This window comes from Perissodus microlepis, chromosome 7 (genome assembly GCF_051167445.1).
Source record: "Perissodus microlepis isolate ML-2025 ecotype Zambia chromosome 7, ASM5116744v1, whole genome shotgun sequence".
Classification (NCBI taxonomy): Eukaryota; Metazoa; Chordata; class Actinopteri; order Cichliformes; family Cichlidae; genus Perissodus; species Perissodus microlepis.
This window is the reverse complement of record NC_140467.1, coordinates 51,082,224-51,107,875: the sequence shown is the minus strand read 5'-3', so window position 1 is coordinate 51,107,875 and position 25,652 is coordinate 51,082,224. Positions and strand designations below refer to the sequence as shown.

Sequence of the window (25,652 nt, the reverse complement as noted above, 5' to 3'; positions counted from 1 at the left end):
ACAGGAGGAAATTCAAGCATGTTAACTACAGGTGAAGGGTAACAGAATTTGCTCACCTCCCACTTGTTGTCTTGGATGTGTCTCTTTAGGCGAATGGTCCAATTATCAGCAGCAACTTCTGCACAATGGGCTATGGTCATGGCTATTGGATAGGAGAGGTCAAGGCCTGGTGGGCCGTATGTCACTGCAGGGCTCAAAAAGATCTCTGACCCATCGTCGGACACAGTACTGTAGAGGTAGAGAAACATATGATTAGAAAACATTTATGGTAAACTTCATGTTTGATCTGTGATCGTGTTAATGAAGCTGGATGGGTTCGTTACAAGTTTTTTAGCAAAAACATGAATCACTGCTTCAACAAGCTTTCAGAGTGTGACCCTTGCCTATGAACAAAGTAAACTCAAATCCTTGGACACTCATAATGAATCAATTGCTGACTAGATGACACACAGACACACCGATAGAGGGAGATTAAAGCACCAAGACTAATGGACAGTGAGGCTGGGGAGGACAGGCTTTAGCACAGTGCGTGTAAGCTTTGTGGGTCGATGGAGCTTATGAAGCCTGCTCAGGCCAGTCCGGTGACAGATGAGCCAGGCCAAGCTGCTCTTGGCCAGGAGCCCAATCTTGGCTGGAAGCCCCGAAGACTGAGAGTAATCAATGGGACCACCATCAGTCATGCAGCTGCCCTGGGTGGACACCTCACATACACAGGACACGATATTGGTGCTGTTGTCACAGGCACAGCGTGGATATTTCTCAGGGTCATTAATACAGCTGCAGCGGGGAATGACCATGACAAGCCAACACAGATGCATTACTAATGTGTAAGGCATGAATGGGGCACCACACATCTGTACAAATATGGAAAACACCAACACACACTGAAAGTACAATTTCTATGGACGGCGCCTCTCATGTAAACACATGAGCTACAATGGCCCTCGAGTGCAAAACACTATGTCAAAAAAACAAAACAAAAAACACAACAATGGAACAGAAAACACAAGATACATGTGACAAAATATGGGTGCCTGTCAGTGTATACCCCTCAGTCTTTTAGTAGATGCATGTATGGTATACAGCTGAAAATCCTTTGTGATTGTCAGAAAAGCTAACATCTGACCTTCACCTTGAGGTCATCTGGGATTTTTAGTAGCTGCATCTATGGGATGAATTTGAAAGTCTTTTGTCGCCTTGTTCTTGAGATATTCACACACTTGGGTGTCCACACAGGCCACCAGCCTGCCCGGCGACAATACCTACAATTTTTTGGCCAAAGGGTAAAAAATTATTTCGTTTTTGAAATGCTGTTGAATTTTGTCAATTTTTTTGTTGTTATTGTGTTTTGTGTATTGTGTGTAATGTAGTTTTCGATCTTAGCAGCAACCGACTTGTGTATAACTAAGCAAAAAGCTATGCCCAAATTATATTCTGATTGTGAGCAAATATTTTTACAAAGTCTTTTTTAGAAGCAGGTCTTGGCACTTGGCAGGCTTCTTGAGGTATTTATTATTATCTAAATTTGAAGTGTAAATCTACTTTCATGCACGTTTGCTTTTTTTTTTTTTTTTTTTTTTACACCAGATGCCTTCCTGACACAACCCCAAGGGATCTCCTCCTGGGATCAAACCTGTGACTTTTTGCTTGTGAGGCAAATTTGTCAACGACTACACTAATATAACTTGTCCCCCCAGACAGCATGTAAATGATCATGAATCATATCTGAGGCTTAATAAATTTTTGTTCCCACTACTATCTCTGCTGTTGTATAAATCTGCTACATTAATTCAGGATCCTCTGAGCGTCATGGCCCCCTCACACAGTGTCTCTGACTTTTAGGATGCAGCTCATAGTTTTGCTCACACATTAACAGTAAATGTCAGTGCAGCGTAGAAAAAAAAACCCCTCAGTCTTGTTTCCCAGTAACCAGATTTTCTCAACACAAAATGCACTTTTAATTTTCAAAGGGTGCTCTTGATTGTAGCTATTGCCTGACACAGAAGATGATGATGTAATGGCACTTCAGAAAATATCTATTACTTTTTTTTTGGAACATTTAACTGGCAGCGGCATTGCAAAGTTGAAGCTGACTTCTCATTTTTAAGTGTTAAGCGTATGCACTGTTAGCAAGTAAAGTTATAATGAGCATAATTTAAGCCACAGAAACAACAAGTAAATTTAGTTTTCACAGATTTAATTAAAAAAACAGCACCTGAGTTTTTGTTTCTTTTTTAGTTTTCCAGCCTGTCCAGCAAATTACCTGTAAGATCAACCTTTTTAGGTGACGCATGGTGTAAGACGGTGTGTGTATGTGCCTGCATGCAGACAGGGTATGATGTGTGGTTGAGACTGTTCACCTCCTGTTATATTAACAGTTTCTGGTGCAGTGTGATGTGTGAAGCTTTTTTTAACCCTCTCCATTATGCTGTTACCAATCAACACTAAAAAATTAAAGAGGTTATGATCTGGGGTCTAAAAATAAAATCACACATTGCAGTAGCACCTTGGCCTGCAGCTGCACTTTCGTGCTAATCAGCCCTTAGCTATGAGGAAACCAAGGTTACCTACTGCTGAGGCTAATTATCTGGATTGCCTGCGAGCAAAGATTAAAGATGGTTATTTAGCAACTCTGATTGTTTATATGCGAACAAAGCAATATCATTCCATGATGATGGTTGTGTGTATTTTAACAGTGGAGCCTTGTCTCATACTCACACTTCTTTTCCTGTTTTTTTTTTGGTTTCAACAAAACAACATCCAGTGTAATGCATCTTTTTTTTTCTCAGGTCACACTTGCAAATCATATTTTCACAATTCCTTGTTAGTGTTTGACAGTCTTTCTTTCAAGCTGTCACAGCCGCATGCCGTTTGACGGAATTGCAGAAACAGAAGTGTCCTTATTAGCTGGAATTTTAGCTAAAGGAGGCACTCTGTGGAAAATACAAGCAAGTTGTTATCGCATCATGCAGATTATTTTTGTTATAGTCAGAAAAAGTATTTGTGGTAAAAATCTAAAATTAAAGCTATGCAATGGCTGCATGTATACCTAGTGTGCAGCGCTAGTGCAGTTTTACAAAATGGTTTTTATGTTTTTTTTCCACATCTACTATAATATTCCTCACTATAAAACCATCAGATGTTAAAGGTAGGAAACCAAGTGACAAGTCACAGGATAAGGAAAAGGATCTTAAAGTTTTATAGAAGAATATATAACAAAAGGCACTGCTGGAAGGAAGCAGGAAACTCCACGTTGAAGATTAGAAGAAGCAGGAACAAAGGTAAGTAACACAGTGATGTGACAAAAACACACAGACAAAATGCACAACATGAGAAAAGTGGTAACAAAGCACAGGTGAACTCAATTAGGCACTAATGAGGGCGGAAAGAGATCTAAGGGAGGATGTGAAAATAATAAACCTAACGATGAAAAATTAAATGAAAATTAAATACAAGGATGTAATTTAGGCTAACAAACAAGATGAAGCAGAGAAAGAAAGGAAAAAGGAAAAAACCCAGAAACCAGAGAAAAGTCAACCAGAATGTCGGTGTGTAGTAGCTCATCCAGCTCATCATCCATCGCAGCTCATAGGTTACTGCACTAAAAAAATGACAAATTTGTCATGTCTGTGTGAAGGTAGGCAGGAATGGTGGAAAAGTAAAATAAAAACAAACAGCTTTATTGCAGGTTGCTGACCAAACAGAAGACTAACTATACTGGGGAAAAAAATAAACTAACAGGCAGGCAAACCAGGTAACAGAACACACACCAAACTGAGGGTGAGCAGACATTAACGACACGACAGAGAGCAAAGGAAAACACAGGGCTTATATACACTGGGGCGTAATCAGGGAATGGGAAACAGGAGGGAGACACAGCTGGGAGAAATTAGACTAACGAGACAGGGGAGAAGTAAAACTGGACACACTGACATCAGACTGGGACTATCAAAATCAAACAGGAAACACGAAACAAATCACAAAGACGCAGACTTGACACTGAGAGGCAGACTGAAAGAATACAACACATGGAACCCAGAGACGACAGAGACTTAAAGAAGAATTAACATCAAACTGAACTCATGACCAACCGAAACCTAGAATAAAAATAAGCAAAACAGCACATCTCAAGAATCAGAACATAAATCATAATCTAGAAAAACACCACAATATAAGAAACAGAAAATGCTGGGTCAAAATGACCCAGGACCATGACAAAATATGACTCAAACCTCGACACAATCTTAGGCCTTCGATAAAAACCCTGTAGGTGTCCATGGTTTGAAAGTTAGCCAGACTTTTACAATGACATCTTGCCAAGGCATCAAGTTCATCAGGATGTAAAATTAAGGTAACAACAGAAGCCATGACAAAGACTTCAAGATTTAAGGTAATGTGAATCTCCTTTAATATTTTGTGCAATGTAAGTGTATTAATGCCAGAAAATGTAAAAACTTAAAAAGTTACTTATTTTTCTGACTCCCACTCTCATTAGAACAGTTTTCATCAGCTTTACCATAATTACTCATAGTCAGAGTCAGTGTGAAAAATAAAAAGGTTAAAATCCTAAAATCCACATTTCCATCATGCATTAAAAATAGTAATGCATGATGGAAATGTGGATTTTAGGAAAGAAGGAAGAGGGAAGGATCATTAGGGAGGTCTGAGGGTGAGTTTTGTAGGTCGGGCAGGTTAGATACGCACTGGTAGATTGACTCAACCGAAAACAAGTGCCAATCAAATTTTAAAGTTTGCGTAGTCTGATATAACTGACACCACAGAGCAATAACTGCCTGCCTCGTAAATATGCTTGAAACTTTTGCAAGATGCAGAGTATCAGGTGCATTTTGTCCTTGGACAACTCACTGTCCCCTGCTGAGCTGAAGAAGATCACACACAAAACAACCTCGTGAAGCCCAGAGGATGGATGGCAGCTCTCGCGAACACATGAAACTGAGCCCCAGCTGATCGATTCCTATTCTTTGCAGAGGAAAGCATCGTCTTATGTAGATGGCTAAGGTTTGAATGGGGAGAAAGCATCCAATTTCTCCCCTGGACTCTGTGGCTGTCAGAAGATAGGCTTTGAGTGACAGCTCAGTGGTGCACGGCTCCTGCAGCTTCTTAAGCGGCAGCCAGAGAAGTAAACAGCATCGGGCTTATCAGAGCAAAGCAGGAGCTTGGAGGGCAACAGTCTGGCTGAATTGGGGAGACTTAAGGCGGGGGAGTGTGCAACCAGTCTGCTAACTGAGCTCTGTGCCACAACCTATATGTGACCTTTGATATGCTCCCTCTCCCACGTGACCCCAGGCACTAAATGGGTGGGTGGAAGTAAGGTGAAAAGACAGCTGATATTTAGATGTCACTTATGATTCCCCCTTGGACGTAGAAATCCAATTTCATCGAGAATCACTGGTGGTTAGCGGTGTGGCTGGGGTGACAGCTAGCTAGCAGGGCTTCACGCAGTCATACTGACATGTTGATACTGTCTGCTGTGAATCAAGAACATGTCCAAACACTGACATCTGGTTGTCAGATAGCGCCCAAAGCTCTGCTGCATGGAATCCAAAGGTATTACAGCCCTTTTGCACCGAGTTATTATCTATCAAGCCCTTTTTTTCCTCAAGTGATAGCTTTGCGAGAAATAAGAAAGTTACAGAAATAGATTTCTGCTTGCAGGTAATAGTCACCCAAATTCTGACACATGCCCATGACTCTATGTCTGTCTACCTAATCAATATAACCCATCATCATGACTTCACTAAGTTCATCACTCTAACCAGTCAAAATGGAGAGAGATATTGTCACAGTTACGTCTGCACACACAAAACGGTCTACTAGAGTCACGGAGCGTATCTTCTTCTGCTATGACAGTTGCTTAAGGCAGTAATGCAATCTGTCTACAGCTGCCAATGTATTTTGTGACACACCATGTCCTCCCCTGTAGTGTCTGTGAGATAAGCAAGGACCGCATGCTGTGTGGGAATATGTGCATGTGTACACTACATGTCACAGCGTAGCCTTCATAAGAAAGGTTTTGTGTTTGTGGCGCTCATTCGGCAAAGTGAGGAGGAGGAGGAGACGAGGTGGCAGGATGAGGGATGAGGAATGTGTTGTTGAAGGATTAAAAGAGAGCAGACTAGGAAGCATACAGCACCACCTCAGTGAGAGTCCCTCACCTGCTGTCCTCCTGGTTGATGCTCATGTACATCTCCCAGGTAGTGTCTTCTGCAATCCCCCCGTGAGGCACCAGCAGGCTGATACCTGCAGAGAAGGAGGCATGCTGATCAACAAACAAGCAGACATGCACACTTATGACACACACCTGCTCAGCTGTCAGGTCTGTTTAGTGAAGGTGACAGCCAGAGGGGTGACGGGCCCCAGAAAAAGGTCGCCAGAGCAAGTCCCCTTGTGATTCGATGCTGGCAGCGATCTCTTAGTCACAAGCATGCACAGAAGCAGGCATCACAGACATCCTTTCCTCTTAAACACAAAGACATATGCATAACATTCTACTGTATCATAAACAATTACTGCCAATCTAGCAGTACATAAAGCCCCTCAGGGGACACAATGATGAATGTAGGCCACAAGAAAGAGCTGCCTGCATAATGCAATAGACTGAGCAGCACATTAAATACACTTGTTTATATTTTTCCGGCACGCATTAGGTGCTTTAAAATGTTCCTAAAATGCTTTAAAAAAGTAATTTATTTGAGGAAAAAGTTTAGCATTTTTTGTGATCAAAAACATTTTCCATACTTTGCAGGTAGGGACCGATTGGCTAAAAATGCTAGTGCTTTTTAACTTCATCATTTTGTAAATAATATTTCCATAATCATGTTGCCTACTCAGTATGTGACTTTTTCCCTCATTTTTGCTACCGATCAACTCTGACAAGGTTAAACAACTTAAAAAGTGCAAATGAGAACAACTTGTTTTTATAGTTTCTATCCTCTGTGAATGCTAGCTGAATTTGGAGGAACTGAAGTCGACACATGCTCTTCAGCAGGAAGATATTGAATGATAATTGCCTCATCGTACACTCACCTGTGTTGGGTACCACGAGCCTGCCTCCAGCATGGCCAAACACTGCAGTTGCTCTGTGCAGAGGCAGGCGGGAAGTCAGAGAGACGTGTGGACTGAAAAGGTTTTTGCCTCTTCTGCCCAGTGTTGTCCCCACTGCAACCCCTCTATAGTCTGGAGCCAGTCCCCTTGGAAATGTCTGAGGGTGGGACATGACGTGGTACTCTGCCCTTTCCGTCACCCCTGAGGATACAGTGAAAGCTCTGTGACATTAGAATTTGTGTAGCTTTAACACATTTTTTCAGGTCCAACAGTCAAACATCCAACAGTAGGAAAACAGCCCTTTAAAGCTTTTTAAAAGCTTGCTCTTGACTGCAAAACCAATCACTCTGAAACTGTTTACTAAACCCCTGCTCTAAACAGTAACTGTCCAGCCAAAGCTTAGCGAAAACCCAACTAACAAGTCTCAAGAACCCTGTCACTGTCAAGCTTTTTGCCTCAAGGTAAAAAGTGTATGCCTGGGGCTGTAGTAATTGCAACACTCTGCACTTAAAAGAGTTCGGAGGGTGGAGTCTTTCATTTATCCGGAACAAACCCATAAAGACAAGAGCAATGGGGTTTAAATTGTGTGTCTATCTGCTGTAATGTAAGCTGGCACAGTCTTCTGATCATCATTAGCAAATTCTGATAGTATGTAGTCAAATGGAGATATGACTGTAATAAGAATATTTTTCTTTATAAAATCACACTAAGTACAATAAAAAGGATCTTGTTTTTCTACATTTCTGACAATGACTGTATTGGACTAAGCATCTACTTTTTTATACACTTCTAAGTTAAGGACCAATTATTTCAAAGATCACCTTAATTTTGAATGCTAATCATGCCACCAAGGGAATAAAAGGCAGCAACCAGCACTAACAAACAACAACATGAAGTGTTGAATGTCTAGTTCGTGATGCACTGAAAATTGACTTTCCTAGAGACTGCCTTAGGAAAAAACAGATCCAAATTAAGATAATCTGCCCTAGTGCATCCACAGAGCCGTTCACTTCTCTGTGAGACTTGCCCTTTCAAAAGTAACTGAGTACCACAGACATGGACTTTCATAAGAGTTCTGTTTTCTAACCTTTAACCTTAAGATCAGGCAACGGGTCAAGGAGTGAGCGCTCAGCCATTAGCTCCTTGTCAATGGAGTCCTGAAAACACATGGGGCTGGTGTAGGTACGTGACACTGTCAGATCAGGTTGCATGGATGAATTAATAAGCAGAGGATTTGCTGAAACACACACAGAGAAAAAGCAAATGAATGTCAGCAATTACACATGAGAGCCCACATCATCAATAAAAAAACAAAAACAAAACAACCTGAAGAGTATGTCATCACAAATATGTTTTCTCTGTCCGTGGCTGTTGCTGTAATATAATGAAAAAAAGACATATATCTTAGTGTGACTCACTTAGAAGTGACACTGTTATTGATTTTTTTCTATTCATTTTCTACTGATAACCCAATTTACAGCTAGCTCCATAGGTGTGTGGACAACACCTCAGTGAATTTTGAATCAAACAATTAAGATGTGACTGAAGTGCAGACTGTGAGCTTTAATTGAAGCATCAACTGTTTAGTTAAGTAATTACAATGATTTTTTTAATACATATACTCCATTTTGAAAGGCAAAAGTAATTAGACCAAAGTAATTAGATAACTGACTGACAAACCAGGTCAAGTAAGACATGTCCCCTCAGTTTTTCCAAGACAGATTATGCAGATAATCATCTTAATTATGCAGAAGATGATTTCAAATGCTGAAATTATGTTTGGAACTTTCCAGATGAGGCCCCTAAAAGACTTTGATGTAAGTTAAGGTTGTCATTGGGTTGAAAAAAATAAATAAATAAAAGAGAAGGATAGCAATTTTTTTTGGAATATTATTAAACACAGCAAAAGGCCTCAAAAAACACAGAAAACATTTAATGTGGATCGTAGAATTCTTTCTATGTTTAAGAAAAACATTGAACCAAATCAAGAAGATTATCAAGAATATTATAGAGGAACCAGGCATCATTGTCCAGTTAAACCAGTTAAAACCACTGGTTTACTCAAGAACAGGAAGGCCAAAATAAAGCCAAAATTAACTTGCACAAGAATGATGGGATTAGTAAAGTTTGGAAAAGGAAAGCAAGAGCTGGATGCAATTATGAAATGGGCGTGTATACACATGCTTTAAAGCTACTGAAGACAAACCTGAAGTCAGAGAAACCACAAACAAGCAGCAAGTAAATAACTTATTCAGAAATTCTTAAATCTGCCCCTAAAAAACACCCACCGTATTCAAATAGTTAGACTAAAACTGACACTGAAACCGATGCAATCTAAGCTAAAACTAAACTGAAAACACTGATCTGACTCTACAATCTAACTGAAAAAAAGAATAAATAACAGAGATGTTCTCACACTGGTTACTTTTCAGTGCTGTATATAAACCGACTGATTAACACACATCACAGTTATATGGTACTGTGTAATATACCTGTATGTCCCAATATTTGGGATAAAGGAAGTATGTGTTATTCTTCTTATGTCTATATAAGACATTAGAATATATTAGATACTTTAATAGCAATAACTGCTGCATCAAACAAAGCAGCACATGATCAATACATGAGCAACAACAATAATACGATTTATCGGCTGTGTTAATGAGTTTAAATAAAGGCCTGTGTGAGAAAAATTTCTGTGGACATTTGAATCAGTCAGTGTGACAAGTGATCCAGCTGTGCAGCATGTTGCTGATGTAACTAACACTGCTTAAAACTGACTCTAAAAGTACGGATTTCTCATATGACAGCTATGGCTCCTTCATTCTCACATCTTCTCTTCGCATCTCTCTCGCTCTCAGATCCTCGCTGGGAGGAACTAAGAGGAGAAGAGATGAAAGTAAAGAAAGGCGTGCAGAGACAATGCCATAATGAACAGCACCCATTGACAGCTGCTTCCAGCAAGCATTAAATAAGACCTGAAGACACTGAGTACACAGTGTGCGTATCTCCTGATGAGCAAAGTACTGTAAATTGGCCAATAATTTTAATGGGTGAGCTGTTATTACAGTTACTCATAATGAAAAACGTGACTGCGAAAAAGTATTGAAATGAAATGATCGTGATGAAATGATAACTGCAGCAGCATACAGCGGGGCGCAACGTGCAAGGAGGGGAGGACATGCAGAATGTTATGGAGGCTTGGCTGTTTTAGCGCCTCTAACACAGTGAACAGGGACAAGATTAAAGCTTTCCCTGCCTCCTGCTGTGTTATCAAAATGAACTTTATTATGCCCTGCTGAGGGCTGCCGCTGTGGCGACCCATAATGCCAGCCTTGCAAAAATATGCCTCAATCTGCCAAGTAAAACAGCACGCTACGGTGCTCTGATGTTTCTTCGTTTAGTAACACGGGACCGCAAACGCTCCATTGTGGTGCTCAGCGAAAAAAAGAGACAGCGATAATAAATCACATTTTTAATTTTGCAGACGTGAATTATTAATTGTGGTTTTTTAATAAAATACAATACCAAAAACTGAGACATTATCTGATAACTTTTCAACTTCCTTTCAACTAACTTTTCAAGTTATGGTACTTAAGAGGAGGCCTGAGTAATAATAGATAAGAGTGAAATTATACATTTGTTTAGAGTGCACAATCTGCTTGTTACCATAAGTTTATTGCTTGCTGAATATGGATGTTTGCAATAAAGTAATAAATGCAATGCATGTTTTATAGGTTAAGCTGTAAGTTATTGGACATTTATTGCACTACAGCACAGACAGAAAAAAGCTTGAGATGGCTAAAGCAAACAAACAGATAAACTCAGTTCTGGCCCCTAAAGCGTGTTAATAATTAATGCATATATATCGTACAAATAAATGTATTCATATTTCATAAAGATGAATAAATACATATACATAGAAATCTGTATGGCTTGCATAGATCTTTGGTGTTATTTACATAGAACCTCATTATGTAACTATTCTACTTGCTTTAGAGTAATTTTTTGCCTTTCTGTTGTTAGAATTTTGTCATAAAGCACTTTGCAGTATTTCTCTTACAAGGTGTACTAGAAACGACATTTTACATTATTTTTATTTATTACATTATTATTTATAATTAAATAATAAACTAATTCCTATTCCAGTTCATCACCATTGAACTTTTGGGGGTGTGTGTTCAGATATAATAGCCAGCTAAAACGTTAGCAGCAGAGTAAAAAAGGAAATCAAGGGTCATCATCAATAGTTGTGTCCTAAGCAGCTCTAAAGATGAGGTAAATACAACCTGAGATAAGCAACAACTCATGACATATTACGCAGTGTCATTATTTGAACATTATTAACAAAAATTAAACACCTTTTCTGCTCCTATAGGAATTACGAAGGTAAGGAACCACCCAGTGCTACTAATGAAAAGCATTTAATTGACTGACAATCAGGAAGGGTGATCTCCATAAAAGCAGCAGTTTTGGAAGTTTTCTGCTCTGCAGCTTTTAGGTGTTAATACACCTAAATGCTGCCCATGAATCTGGGAGAAAGATAAACAGTGAAAAAAGTGGAAAACAGACCACCCAACGACCAGAGCATGCAATGCTCATAGAAGCTACACAAAACCCAAGAGCTATGTCTAAGACTCCACGGGGCTCAGTTAACATATCAAATGTTAAAATACGTGACATTGTAATTGGCTTGTTTAGAAATGTTGCGAGGAGAAATCTTCTTCTCTAACTGGAGATATTTGACCAGAATATACAGTGCTATATTTGATAAAACCAAACACTGCAAAATAGTACAAATACCTCACACCAACTGTCAAGCACGATGGTGGAGGGTGGATGATTTGGGCTTGTTTTGCAGCCACATGGAACTTTGCAGTCCTCTGCAAACTAAAGTATTCTGGCTGGCCCAGTCAAGGTCCAGACCTCAAACCAACTGAAATGCTGCAACAGGACCTTGAGAAAGCTGTGTATATACAAGTACCTCCAACAACTAAAATTAATGACATGGTGTAACATGTCATGTGTTGTTCATCAGAGGCTTTAACAACACAAATTTATAACATGGTGAGGAACAGAGGACTCTGTATTATGTCCTAATATGTAAAATGTTAGAAATGAAAGAGGATGTACTTTCCTTTTTACATGATTGTATGTCTATGTCGTATTCTTTTTCTGTGTTTTGCTTTTATGTGTGTTAGAATGGCTATTAATGCCAAAGACAATGCCAGCTCTCTGCATTAGCAGGCAAAAATTGCAGCTTTAATTTTTAGGGCTTTCTTTGTGGTCTTTTAAACAGCCAAACTGAAATAAAAAAAGGCAATAAAAGCACATGCAAAATAAAAACATAAAAACAAGCTATTTTGAGGCTCTGGTTTATAATATGATGCACTTTTAATTACACATCATATTTAACTGTTGTGCATGTTAGCTCCATCTGTGGCAGGGTGGGTGTAGAGGTGTCACAGAGATTTTGTCAGTTGTTATAAACTGCCTTTTTAAGATCTTACTGCAAAGTCCAACAAACAATTTTTAAAAAATATCTTTACATGGAGATAAGGCTCTTCAAGAGCAAATAAACAGTGTTTACATATTGGAGTTTCTCTGAGCTTCCAATTGCATTGTGTACAATTTGTCTGTGCTTTTAAATGACAAGTTAAAGACTGTGCATATCTTGTGTAATTCTTTAAATTCTTCTTTAAATAATCAAAGCTGCAACAGACTTCAACAAATTAACTTCTGTACACTGTTAAGCTAGTTCACATATTGTGCATACAGTGAAATGTCAAAACGCCAAAAAAGATTTCCAACACAACACAATTTTTACAAGGAGCTTTATAAAGGATGCATACTTGGATTTAAAACCAAATTCAGTTGCCTTTTGCAGGAAAACCCCCAAATCCATCCATTCTTTGCTGCTTTTGAAAATTTCACGTTTAGATTTTTGTACAAAGTTCTCATTTGGATTCAGTGTTTTATGACACAATTTCGAGAGCAAATTGTCTCTGATATTTGAGAGCCACAGTTAATGACTCACCTTGACGAGAGGTCTTGAAGCTGAAGGACTGAAAGCCTCCGGTGAGGGCAGAGGAGTCAATGACATCCACACCGTACTCACTCTGGCTCCTTCGGTAAAGAGTGACAGCGACGATGAGCAGTACAACTGTCACCACCCCTGCAGCCAGGCCTGAATACAGGGCAACATCACTGCTGTTCTCCACACCTTGAAATGTCAGAATGAGTGAAAAAAACAAACAAACATGATTTTGAATGTCCATATGAACACAATCAACTTTTTGGGATTTCCTTATCTGGATGATTGAGCATGCATCAAGACTTCTTATATTTGCTTTCGGAGTCTCTGTGGTTAATTAGGATGCTTGGAGACATTCTCTCCCAAAATAAACTGGAAATCTGTGTTGCTTAGTAGCGCTTTTATGGAAGTCTCTTAAACCAGGGAAGTCTACCTTGGTTTCATGCTACTTTAGTGCATTTTTTATTTTCTGTTCTTTCCATGATGCACAGCTTCATTGTTCCATTCCTCAGTGTTAAAGTTACTAATGAGGAACCTTGGAAGGAAGGCGATTATAATCAACCCAGCACCTGACTGTCATTTCAAACACTGCTTGGCTCTGGTGTTGGAGGCGCTCTGTGTTCCACTGGGATAATGTGACAAAACCAATTCATTAAATTAGCTCATCGGCAGCGATTATGCTCTATCTGGTCCCACCAGTATTGCGGCGTCCAACTCCACAAAGCAAACGAATGAGTGGGGAAATAAAGGAGCTGCTAGCTTGTTCTTGAAAGATAATGAGATCTGCACTAAAACAGGACATGCTGAGAAATCCTCTAAGTAGCCTGAAGCTCAAATCAGGAGAAATTGACAAAATATGCAAAGCGGTATTAACAGCTACAGTAGCAGGTTAATTGAGGGCTTGGGAAGTTTTTGGCAGCCTGGTCGCATTCTTTTTCCCATTCCTGACAAACAAGAAGACATAACTATGTGAAAGGACAAGTCAGGAAAACATGGGCAAATTGATTTTTCTCTGTGCAAGCTACGCAGTAGCATTTCCCCACACAGCAATAATGCATAAAGCAGTGGATTTACAGTGGTTAACCGCAAAGAGGTCAAACTGAAACACAATGCCCGATATAATCAAAAATAAGTAGAAGGGTACAGCATCATTAATGTAGGAGTGAAACTGAGATAATAATGGCAATAAAAGCTGGGACGTTTGATACAGCTTGTGTTATTTTTACAGAGACTTGGTAACAATCCAAGTCAAACAACATACAGCATGTGGAAACGGATGCAGAGTGTAAAGAAAACAGCAAAAGTCACAATACACTTTATTTAAATATTTCAGGAAATGAGATAAGAAGCATCAATGACAAATGTTTGGTCGGGGAAACAAACAGCTAAGCCAAACAACCTTTAGAAATGAATTTAATTTGTTAATATTAATCATCATTATTCATTCACGTGTCATTTGATGTGCTGTCTGTCTGTTTGTCAAAACATATGTATTTAAATAAGCTAATTCACAGTTATTCTCTATGGCCACACCTGTGATTTACCACTTGGCAGCTTATTGTTCCTATTTCAGGGCAATTCCCTCTCTGAGGGCAACATTAGTAATTTGTTAAGCTTAACCAGTGCCAGAACCAAATGGCTGCTGATGAGCGTGCTGTTTTCTTGTAACTATCCTTGTCAGCTAGAGAATTTCTGTCACTCCAACAGTGGGATTATGCAGCCAGAGCCAGTCTCTTCCTATAAATGCCATTAATGACATCGCACCAGTTTGCTGCTATCAGCCCAGAGGGTGTTTACAAGACAAAACTCAATTAGGTGTGAATGGAACTACCCTCTGAAAATAACTTATTATACCTGCATTTAACAAAAAAAGCCTAAATTATACTTTAGTTTTAGAAAACATATTGGACTTCGTAATACCATCAGTACATGTAATCAGTACATCAGTACATTAAAATTACATGTAAAACTGAGTAAACATTGAATACTTACTGTAATAACAATGCAATGGAAATGATATTAATAATGTTACATAATCAGCAGTGTTATAATTGATATTCATCTATGCTATTGGTTTAAGTATGAACAATTGGCATCTCAGAGATACTCACAATGTTTCGTGCATGAATGGCAGCAATAATGTGGCAGGTCTTACCCATAACTCACTGTATTTTAATCTAAACTATAATTTGCCTTCTACCTAACACATTAGTATTGGTGCTTTAACCTAAACAAACAGTTAAAACAAAACTGAAAACTGAGTGAAACATCAGTTTTAACCTTATAATAGACATTCAAATGATATTTAAAGGTACACTGCATATTATAGTCGGAAAATGTTTTTATAAACAAACTCTTAACCAATATGTAAACAAACAACCACTTTGCTTACTGGTAATCATATATGTGTTGGTGTAAAATAAAGATGTGGTTATTTTTCTTTTTTTAAATAAATCTTTCCATTTTTTCTAAACTTCCACTTTTATTTAAAACAAAATAATTGGGAGTGTAGATTTTTTTGCTACCTCGTGAAGCTCTACCCATCTATCCTTCAAGCTCTTGCTTTCAGTTTTCCTCTGTAATACCCAATCATATTTACATTTTGCCAATTAACCTAATTAGTTGAAAAATTGTCTCTTCGTTGTTCAGCTCACTTTTCCAGCCTTTTGTTAGCCTCAATTTAAACATTTGATATGTGCATATAAAATTTGAAAACCATTGTATTGTGTGTTCATTTACATTTTACACGGTTTCAAAACTTTTTGGTTAAAGTGAGGATGCTGTCTGGGTAGAGCAGACAGATAATTAGGATGTTGGACTTGCTAATGTAAATTCAGCAATTCTTATTATTGTAGTATATCTGGACTTTGTGTCAGCGAGGTTCAGGTTAAAGGGTGTTTAAAAATGCCTAGTCTGAGTTGTTATATACTCCTCTGTTGGGTTTTGTTTACAAAAGTTCAGAGTTGCAAAATTTTTGGTCACACCTTTTTCTAATCCCAATCCCTAATCTTGCAATCTTTCACGGCTGGAGAGAGTGATATCTTTTAAATAAAACATCAGCAAGAAATGAAACTAAACAGAAGCTCACCTTGTGGCTTGGCATCATGCAGCAACTTCCGATCTGCAGAAACACACAACATCATTTAAGCGTTAGCTGATTCAATCACTGCCTGCGTGCAAATCCACGCTGGTGCACACTGTGTGTGATGTATGTGAAACAAAGTGTTTAAATAATGAAGACGGATGAGGGCGTTGCTAATGAGCATGATTATCATGACGATCGTGATCTAGCCCACACTGCCAAAAATTATGAACAGTAAGTCTATGATGACACAGTCAATGAACACAATGGGACTGACAGTAATGGTGCTAAACCACTATATCTTTTTCTCCTTTTTAACCAGTGAAGTGTGGAGCTGATGTTACCCACTCTGTGTACAGAGGCCGCCTGTGCAGTTTTCTGTAGCCACTGCCACCCCGTCACACAGTCGCCCCCCATGCTTGGGCTCCGGAGCCGTACACTCTCTGCTGCGCTGCCTCTCGCAGTCCGAACTACACGCTGACCACTCACTCCACTCTCCCCAGCCGCCATCCACTGCAGGGGCAAACACAAAGATAGAGCCATTGAATGTGAATACATGCACATGTTACTGTATAAAGAAATGCAAGTGAAACACAACAGGAACTAAAAAATGCATGCTACTCATACTCCAGGTTTAAGTGTATTTTTTTAATAGCTCTGTGGAACTTTACAGCAAAACACTTTCAAGGTAACAGTTGCACAACTAAAAATAATGTCCCACTTAAAGTGTCAAAAACATGTACAAAGCTGGTGTTTCTGATCTGGAGCATAAAGAGACTCCATCAATTCGCCTTTCCCCCTCCATATGGTCTAAAAGATCCCCTCTTCCTGCTAATCTAAAAGCAAAGGCATCCTGTTTATGCTCAAACCCAGATGCAGAGAAAGAATCCGTCAGAAGGAGACATTTGGCAAAGAGGAGATAATGTTTGGAGGAGTGCACTGTACTCGACTGATAATTTTTTTTTTAACTTAAACCTGATGAGCGTTTTTCTTTATACTCCACTGTGGTTGAAATCATAAATTTGGGCTTGTCTATAAAAGAAAAAAAACACACGGGTAGAGGCACAATTTTGATAACTCCTACTTCCTCTTACAACCTGAGATTCTACTCTTAGCTTCTCTCTCATGTTATCTTCACCTCTCTCCATTTGTGCATCTTTCTCCTCTTGCCAGACATTTTCCCTTCATTAGTTGTTTCACAGGTGCACTGCATTTGATTTCAGATAGCAACCCACTGTCACCAGTGCATTGCAGATGCTTTCACAGTAAAATCTCTGAGGTTGAAAGAAGACTAGTGCTAACTATAAAACTTACCCAAAGCTTTTAAGACAAGTGTCATGGGATATGTTATATCTAATTTCTGTAGAAAGATTGAAGGATAGGAGCAACAATTTGTGGTTAAATAGTGGGTCTTGTGCTGCACAAAAATTATTCAACCGTGTAACTCCTGCAAAAACACAAATAATAGTATTTAGACTGAACTTTCTGGACCAATTAAACAATGTTTATGGTTCATCACTGAGTTTTTGGTTATAATTTTTATTTGTTTATTACAAAACACAAAGTTTCAGTTCTCTCCAAACAGAGACTGAAAAAGTAAGCCAACTATTTTTTACATTTAGACCAAATAATGAAAAAGAAGTTAAATAAAGACAGTATTACTAAACTATTTATGCTATTATATGCAATCTTGTGTATTTGTGCTAATGATATTTACATATTACTTAGGTATATTATATTCACAAGGATGTTATACAAATAGTACGTAAATATAAATACATTTTGTACAATGACAGATGAAGAGTTTTGTTAGCTTCTTGTTTTGTTAGCTGTCAGTCCAGCAATTATTCCAGTTTCTATTCTTTGTGCAATGTAAAGTAAAGCTAACCATCTACAGAAATCTAGATTGTGTTGCAAAGACACAGGTGCTGTATTGTATTGATCTTATGCAAATATGTGCATTTTCACAATAACAAGTGATTTCTGCAGAATAAACTACTTGAACAATACAGACTTTCAACAGTCATAAATCTAAAATTTGCACATCTTATCTGGCAACTGTAAATCTTTTATTTAACCCATAGCTGTAAGGTGCAAGGGAAGCTTCAAAAGGTCAAAATTAGTAACACTAAAACATGCTCTTTATCACTAAGAGTGAAAAGAACATGCTATTGCTCTTACCTGGACACACTGTGTTGCAAGTACTCTTCTGTACTGACATGCCCTCACAGAAGGCTCCACCATTGAGAGGCGCCGGATTTGTGCAAGTGCGAGAGCGTTTTTGCACACCTCGACCGCAGCGCACGTTACAGGGAGACCAGTCCGTCCAGGATGACCAGCCGCCATTCACTGCACGTGTCAGAAGAGGAGGGAAGGTAGAAGGTATGAAGAAACACTAAAGGAATTCTGGCCTGCATCGCAGTCAGAGGATTCACTCAAAGGCGGTAATGAACATCAGAAAAAAAAGATCAATAGTGTCTTCCCTTCTGTCAATGTACACTTATTCCTCGGATATGTCTCCTAAAGTAATGTAGGATGATTGACTAATGAGCTCATTTGCTGTCAAAGGAAAGGAAGAAATACTACTGTTCCATTATTGTACATCTGTTGGAGGCTATCGGGAATAGTAAGCTTGTCAGGGACTTCATTAGCATTATGGAAATTAATGATTGATGGACCGGAGCAATGGGATGTCAGAAAGAATGAGATGTATTCCTGCAGCAGTTAAATGCCTTCTTTAAAAGAATAAAAATAACAGGATGAAAGGTCAGCAAAATGAACAATGAGACACTTCATTTAAGGCTGCCCTTCAGTGTAAAAGGAGTTTTTACTAGTATGACACTATTTCACTCTCTACAGCCCTGATATTTAGTGCAATTCACAACAAAAGTCACCTCAAGGCACTTTATATTGTAAAGTAAGGACCCTACAACACTACCAAGAAACAACAACAATCACATGACCTCCTATGAGCAAGCACTTGGTGACAGTAGGGAAGAAAAACTCCCTTTTAACAGGAAGAAACCTAATTAAACTATACTTAGACTTTTTTGAGCAGTTTTGAAGGAATAGGATCTAAAAGGCACATTGATGGTTCAGAAGGATAAATTACTGTGACCTTAACTCAACAAGGTTTATTGGGGAGAAATAAATAAGAGGTAAATGTTAGCAGTTAAGTGTTAAGTTGCTGTGGCATAACTGTGGGACAGCTGTGAATCTATTTTTTTCTCTCTAATTTTTAAAATCTTGTCTCTGAAGAAAGTCATTTCTAGTTAAGGTTAAAAGAATGAGCTCTGACTATTTGTCAGCTTGGCTACAGCGCTGAAAAGAAGTGTGTGGTTGTTCCCATTTTTCTCAATCAGTGACAAACAGTGAGGTGTCCTAGCTTTAAGGAGGACTTAAAAAATGAAGTAACAAACCATTTTTCCAGCCCAAAAGAATATCTTCTTGATGAGTGCAGCACTATTTCCTTTCCGACTTGCATGTTATCTGCTTTAAGGCAGATTTTACTATCTAACGAGCCACAATTTCCAGGGTCTTATGCACTGAGGATCTAACACTATTAACAAGATAATCAACCTCAGTGGGAGGAAAGCTTAGTTAGCTGCTAACTGAATACCATACTAGTGAAAACTGATATTCTGATGTAGGCAAGACTATTCTTCAACACTACTGTAATAAGTTACCAGGCAAATCTACTCTCATGATTTTTTGTCAGAGATAAAATTGCAAAATTAAAAGAACTGTAATCTTACCATAGACTATAACAGTAGCAGTGGCACTGCGTCGCTTGGCCACAATGTTGCTGGCAACACAGGTGTAGTTTCCAGAGTCAGACAGCCGGGCCTCTGAGATGATGAGGTTGTGGTCACCTTTTTTCTCCATGATATTACCATCATCAAAGCTCAGGTTTTCCTCATTTTTCAGCCAATCCACCTGAAAACAAAAGTATGTCAATTTAATTCAGGCAGACAAACATCTGACAACCGGACAGATGTGAGTGATAAAAAAGCAAATACACTTAACAACATCTGGTGGAATGTTTCAAAACATATCAGACTAATTTAAAAAAGGTCAGTAGTTTGATAGAGTATCACAAAAGGCTTTCAGAGATAAAGTGAACTTCACCCAAAGTTACATGAGAAAAGTTCAACAATTTGAACTGAATATAACGGCAAAGGCTCTCTTTCATCATCTATGGTACACAAAGCGTTAAAGAGACTGTACTCAGTGCAGGAGAGGCAGGATAAAAACTAGTAATGGCCGTATTCTTGAGGCCGTCAGGTGGAAGTGCATTAAAATTATTTTATTTCTAAGTGCTGTCAGTCAACACAATTTGTCATTAAATCTGCAAATGTAAGTTAAATCTTGACCATGCAAACAAAAAAACCCCCAAATGCTTCAGCCATGAAACGGTCTTGTTGCTCACCAATGAAAATTAGTCTTTAGAAATCATGGACACTTTGTCCCGTGGGCAAAAGAGAGATCGTCTGGTTTGTTAACGACTGTACTATAAAAAGCCAGTATTTGTGATATGCACAAATGGCATATGGCATTAGTAAGAGAGCCTTTGAAGGCACCATCAATAGTAAATGATGTGATACATGAAGCGTTTTTCTATCTACCTGTTTAATTAAACATTACAAGAACATTTTTAAGAGTCCCCAATATTTGAGGGAGAAAATTTAAGACAACAATTCATTACCTTTAAAAGTTATATTATTCCCTTTTAGTAATTTAATTAAAACTGAATATATTTCCCCACACTCACAGTTTCAACATGCCTGGTAACTGGTTCAAAATCCAGTTAGTTATTTGCAGGTCATTGTAGTATAACAGCAGAAAAATTTTGCTACAATTGTTCCTTTATGAGGATTGCATACAGTTCAGTATTTGCTAACAAATGCTTCACAGTCATGCTGATTGAAGCGTGCATTTTGCATTTCATCATGTAAAGAAGTCTCTGTTCTCTCTTCTTGGCAAAAAAGGAGAGGACAAAAATTGAAACACGTCCCTCACTACATTTATGAAGATATGTAAGGGGACACATTTTGATTGCAAGATTAGGGGGTTGGGAAGCACAACACATCTGACAACAGCTCAGAGTAAAGTGATGTAGTAGGTAGGTCACATCCTCCAGCGTTACCAATTCAGTGGCCATGTAGTGAGTGAAACCAATAAGGAATTACAAAATAAAAGACGCTCAGTTGATGCTCCTCTCCTCGCATGACTGGCCCTGTAAATTGCTATTAATGTGCCAGTAGCTTGAGCTTTTCATTCAGAGACACAAGCTAGGGCACGAGGATTGCGTTTTGATTTATGGCAGTGTATTTGAGGATTAAAAACTCCGCCCCACTGGGAGAGCCATGTGTTTGTGCATGGGGTTGTACTCCAGTGTGTGAGTAGCATGTGTGTTTGTGGATAGTGTCCATTTGCCAAGGGAATGTAACTACAGCCAACAAACTCAGAGATTGCTTTGCTCTTTCAAAGCACTCTAGATGAAAAAAAAAAATGAGCTAGGAAATCAATAAATCTGGAGTCATGTTGTCACAAGTGTTTTTTGCTCCTTTTGATGGCCCAAGAAGTCTTTCATCATGTAGCTTTTTTTTCATGAATTGGCTCCGCTGCTTTCAAGACATACAGTACCAAGTGCTCATACTAGTGTGCAACATTGCGCCTTCATCAGTTCTTTCTTTATAATTCACTCTTTCACAGCCAGTGTCTAATCAACCCCAGTGTTTGTCATGGCTGGTCAGTCTTGTCAGTTATGAAAGCAGTCAGTTTTGACCTTCTACAAAATGGAGCAAATATAATTGAATAATTTCATACAAAATAAGCCCATTTTACAAGCTTATTCATGTAATCACAGTATTTTCTTGTAGTCTGCTTTATGCAAGGATTGACAGCAAATAGTGACCCTTACTTCTCAAATAGTAATAAATGAGTTGAAGTGATTGATTGGTGAGCTTTGTTGTTTTTGCTGGGGTTAAAAAACAAAGCCACCGTGGAGTTGCAAAAACCGAAGTTCTTCAAATGGTCACTTGACACTGGCTTTCATTTAGTCTGCAAGCCTACAGTAAATGAAAGACAGGTACTTAGATAGCTGCTAAGCTTCACATCAGCTAATTCAAACTGAAATGGAAGACTCGACCATGTTTGTAGTGTTGATGCCTAACTAACTAAATGACTTGTTGCTTGTTAAACTGTAATGAGATCCCATCTTAAAGGCCAATACTGTATGTCACCATGAGACATTAGGTTTATAAGATATGCACTTATCTCACCCCTTATTTCAGAAAATAGCTGAACTAAAAACGGTCTACATTATATAACTCACTTAATGTATATTATAGTCATATAGTGTGGAATATATGACTATATCGAAGCTTAACCTCCAGTGCTTTGTTCTCATATTCAGATGGGATGAATATTTAGAGCAAAGTGTTGAAACTGAGTTTGACAGGTACCAAGATGTAACTATTACACTCTGTAAATTAAATATATTTCAATATTAAGTGGATAATATGTCACCACAGGAAACACCGAGCAAAACAAATTGCATTGTTTAAAATAAGAACTCACATCTGCATCTTTTACATAACACAATGACAAACCTAATTTCTTCCACATGCAGGTAGAAATTTTTCATAAATTAGATATCAAAACAATGAAGGAAAGCATTTTTCCCATTTACACCACATTTAAGTGTCAAAGTGAAAAAAACAATACAAAGGTAAATCACTGCGGTGCTATAACTGGACTAAATGACAGGACTATATGACAACATGATACATTTAAAACAGAACCACATTTCTCTTGTGTTCAACTCAAATGTAAGATCCAAAATCTGAAATAAAAACGCAACTCAACATTAAAAGCTCCAAAATTTGCATTTTTTGGCACGGGAATGACACTGTATTATATGATACTTTATGTTACCCTTCCCCACCTTTCCCTGTGTTTATTGTAGCTCTCTACCTATGCAGATGATAAATTATATATTACAGTTAAAACAAACAAACAAAAAAAAAATCTATGAAAGATATCCATGAAATGCCAGAAGATTTGCTGTTTAAGATCAGGGTAATTGAAATGATGCTATCTTTCCTAAGTAGAGTGAGCTATCAAACATTCATGACTTTTTATTTCTTCTACTCTAACCACTGGGAAATCGGGAATTATTGAAAATGTAGGTCCGATGGGATTAGCCCCTTGCCAGTAAAGAAGCACTTTGATGCCAGAGTCGTCCTGGAGAACATTTCAAATCGACTCTTGGGGTTTTTTACTCAGCAGCGTTTCATTTAACCTAATTTGTTCAACTTGACAATGAAAACTTAATTACATTAGGGTTTCCAGGACACACTGTAGGTATGTATTTGTAGATATAGATGGCTAGTTATCTGGTTGAGGTATTCTGTGACAATAGACTGTAGGTAAAAGTCACTGTGACATTAACAGTTCATCTGCTATAAAGCTTTGAGGTTAGCATTTAGGCTTTCCCAAACTTGGTGTGTTGAAATTGGTCGTGAAAATATCCTGTCCTAAGACAAATCCTAGCTAATCAGTCCTTTAGAGATCAATTTAAAACCAGGAAATGCAGAGGAACCAAATATTCAGTAGCTGAAAAAAGAAGCCAAAATGTATTCTCATAATGACACTGGCAAAGAAACTATTTATTTACTATTTATTACGCATTAGTCATGCAATGGTACCAGTACATGTTAAAAACAGAGTTGCATTTGATGCTTTTCTGTTCTAGCTTTACTTCTTTCTCACACAAAGAAGGACAATTTTAAAACTGTTAAATTTACATCACCAGTTGAAACTGAGAAGGCACTGCTTGCCAACTAAGACAGCAAACGTCAGAGAAACTGGCACACATGCAAACCCATTGTGCCACTCCACAGTAACTAGAGATTAAACATTTCAGTTGTACACTCCAGAATGTGTTATACAAACAATAAGCACTGACTCCGGAAGACAGAAGTTGTCAAGTATATGGAAATTCATTAGACGGCTCATTTTATGTTCACTGAACTAAGGCTGTTATTACATGAATTTTACAGTAAACACTGCAGTATCTTTTAAATTTTTGGTCTCACATGTAGGTATGTTTGAATTTTATTTCTTCATTAGTTCCCTTTTGTTATCTTCTTACTTATGAAGGTTGCTGGTATATGTACACAAACATCCAGTGTTCACAAGTGCATTACAAAATTATTATTCAACATAATTAATATAAAATAAAAAGATTTACTGACTGCCATTTCACAGATCAACATGTTATATTATTTATAAAACCGAGATGAAGGAGGATGGCTGTGATGTGGACATCTAGGTTTCCGAGCTCATTCTTACAACCACTCTTACAAAAACGTTTCTAATCAACTCTTTTTAGGTGCTATTGATAGAAAGTAACCCATGTTTGAGTGGTAAAGTATGGATTGCTGGTGTATAGATCTCTCTCATCCTTTCTGCAATGCCGTTGAATTAGTTAGGTCGCTGTTTGTCTCAGAAAATGATTCCAAGTTTCGTACTGTTTCGCTGTAAGGCATGTGCTTTCATTTTGAATCAGTGTGTTCCAGTTGTATTATATATGTTAGTTTCTTACACTTAAGATTTTTAAAGTTATATGTGATTAAAAAAAGATGCACATGTACACTTTTAGAAGTAGTGTGGGTGTTTGTGTTTGTGGATAGAATTTAACAGGCAACCAAAACAGAAAAGAAGCAGACTGAGAGATTAATGTAATGATTTTTTTTCATGCTAACATTATCCTAATTTCTAAACTGTGATGGTGTTTAACTCTCATTCACATCGTGGTAAAGTGCATCTGAGATTTAAAAAAAGGATTTGTGAAAGTACATAATAAGAAGAGAAAGATGAAACTTAATTAAACCATTAAACAGCAGCTGTTGTACTATTCAATAAAACTGACCAATAATTATCTCTTTATCCTCTCTGTGATCAGAGAAGAATCCTCTTTGGTGGTGACTTTTCATTTTTTGGGACCTTTATCTCAGGAAATTCTTACAGTGAAGTAAATTAAAATAATCTCTTTGTTCTCTGGTTGGTTTTTCCTCTTGTGATTTTGCTTTGATTAATCTGTCTCATTCTGACCCTCCCTCACTTTCAGGGAAGAGTATAATCCTGGAGTGCGAGACACTCTCTGTTGGTCCTAGAGTCAAAAACTATGGAGAGATGCACATGCTGATGAGATGGCAGGAACGCTCAAATGAGCCTGATAAGCCAGCGCCCGGGGACGACAGGAAACATATTTGCTTAATTGGCAAATGTGTCCCACTTAGATAGCAGCAACTAGTGTTGCACTACAGAACACCTGACATAGCAGCGCCGGCAGTCTATTGGCATGGTGTCAAGGTCACCGTACTGACCTCTACATGTCACTCATACGTACCAGTATATTTTGCTCTTTTTCACTCTTGGTTGAGAAAGCAAATAAAATAAAGC

At 38.2% G+C, this 25,652-nt stretch overlaps 1 protein-coding gene across 3 annotated transcripts in view; it reads right to left on the bottom strand.

Annotated features, from left to right (window-relative positions):
• The window catches only part of LOC146384042 (netrin receptor UNC5D-like), a 176,121-nt gene that overhangs the window by 17,220 nt on the left and 133,249 nt on the right, over positions 1-25,652 (bottom strand). The window contains exons 5-14 of one of the 3 annotated variants that reach the window (XM_084935746.1): positions 19,937-20,117; positions 18,363-18,530; positions 16,530-16,694; positions 16,188-16,220; positions 13,103-13,288; positions 8,392-8,439; positions 8,153-8,302; positions 7,048-7,266; positions 6,177-6,261; positions 57-228 (exon numbers count right to left, since the gene is read on the bottom strand). In XM_084935746.1, coding sequence (XP_084791872.1) covers positions 57-228; positions 6,177-6,261; positions 7,048-7,266; positions 8,153-8,302; positions 8,392-8,439; positions 13,103-13,288; positions 16,188-16,220; positions 16,530-16,694; positions 18,363-18,530; positions 19,937-20,117 — 1,407 coding nt within the window. The remainder of the gene's footprint in view (positions 1-56; positions 229-6,176; positions 6,262-7,047; positions 7,267-8,152; positions 8,303-8,391; positions 8,440-13,102; positions 13,289-16,187; positions 16,221-16,529; positions 16,695-18,362; positions 18,531-19,936; positions 20,118-25,652) is intronic. The other 2 variants (XM_084935747.1, XM_084935748.1) reach the window with 2 other exon arrangements.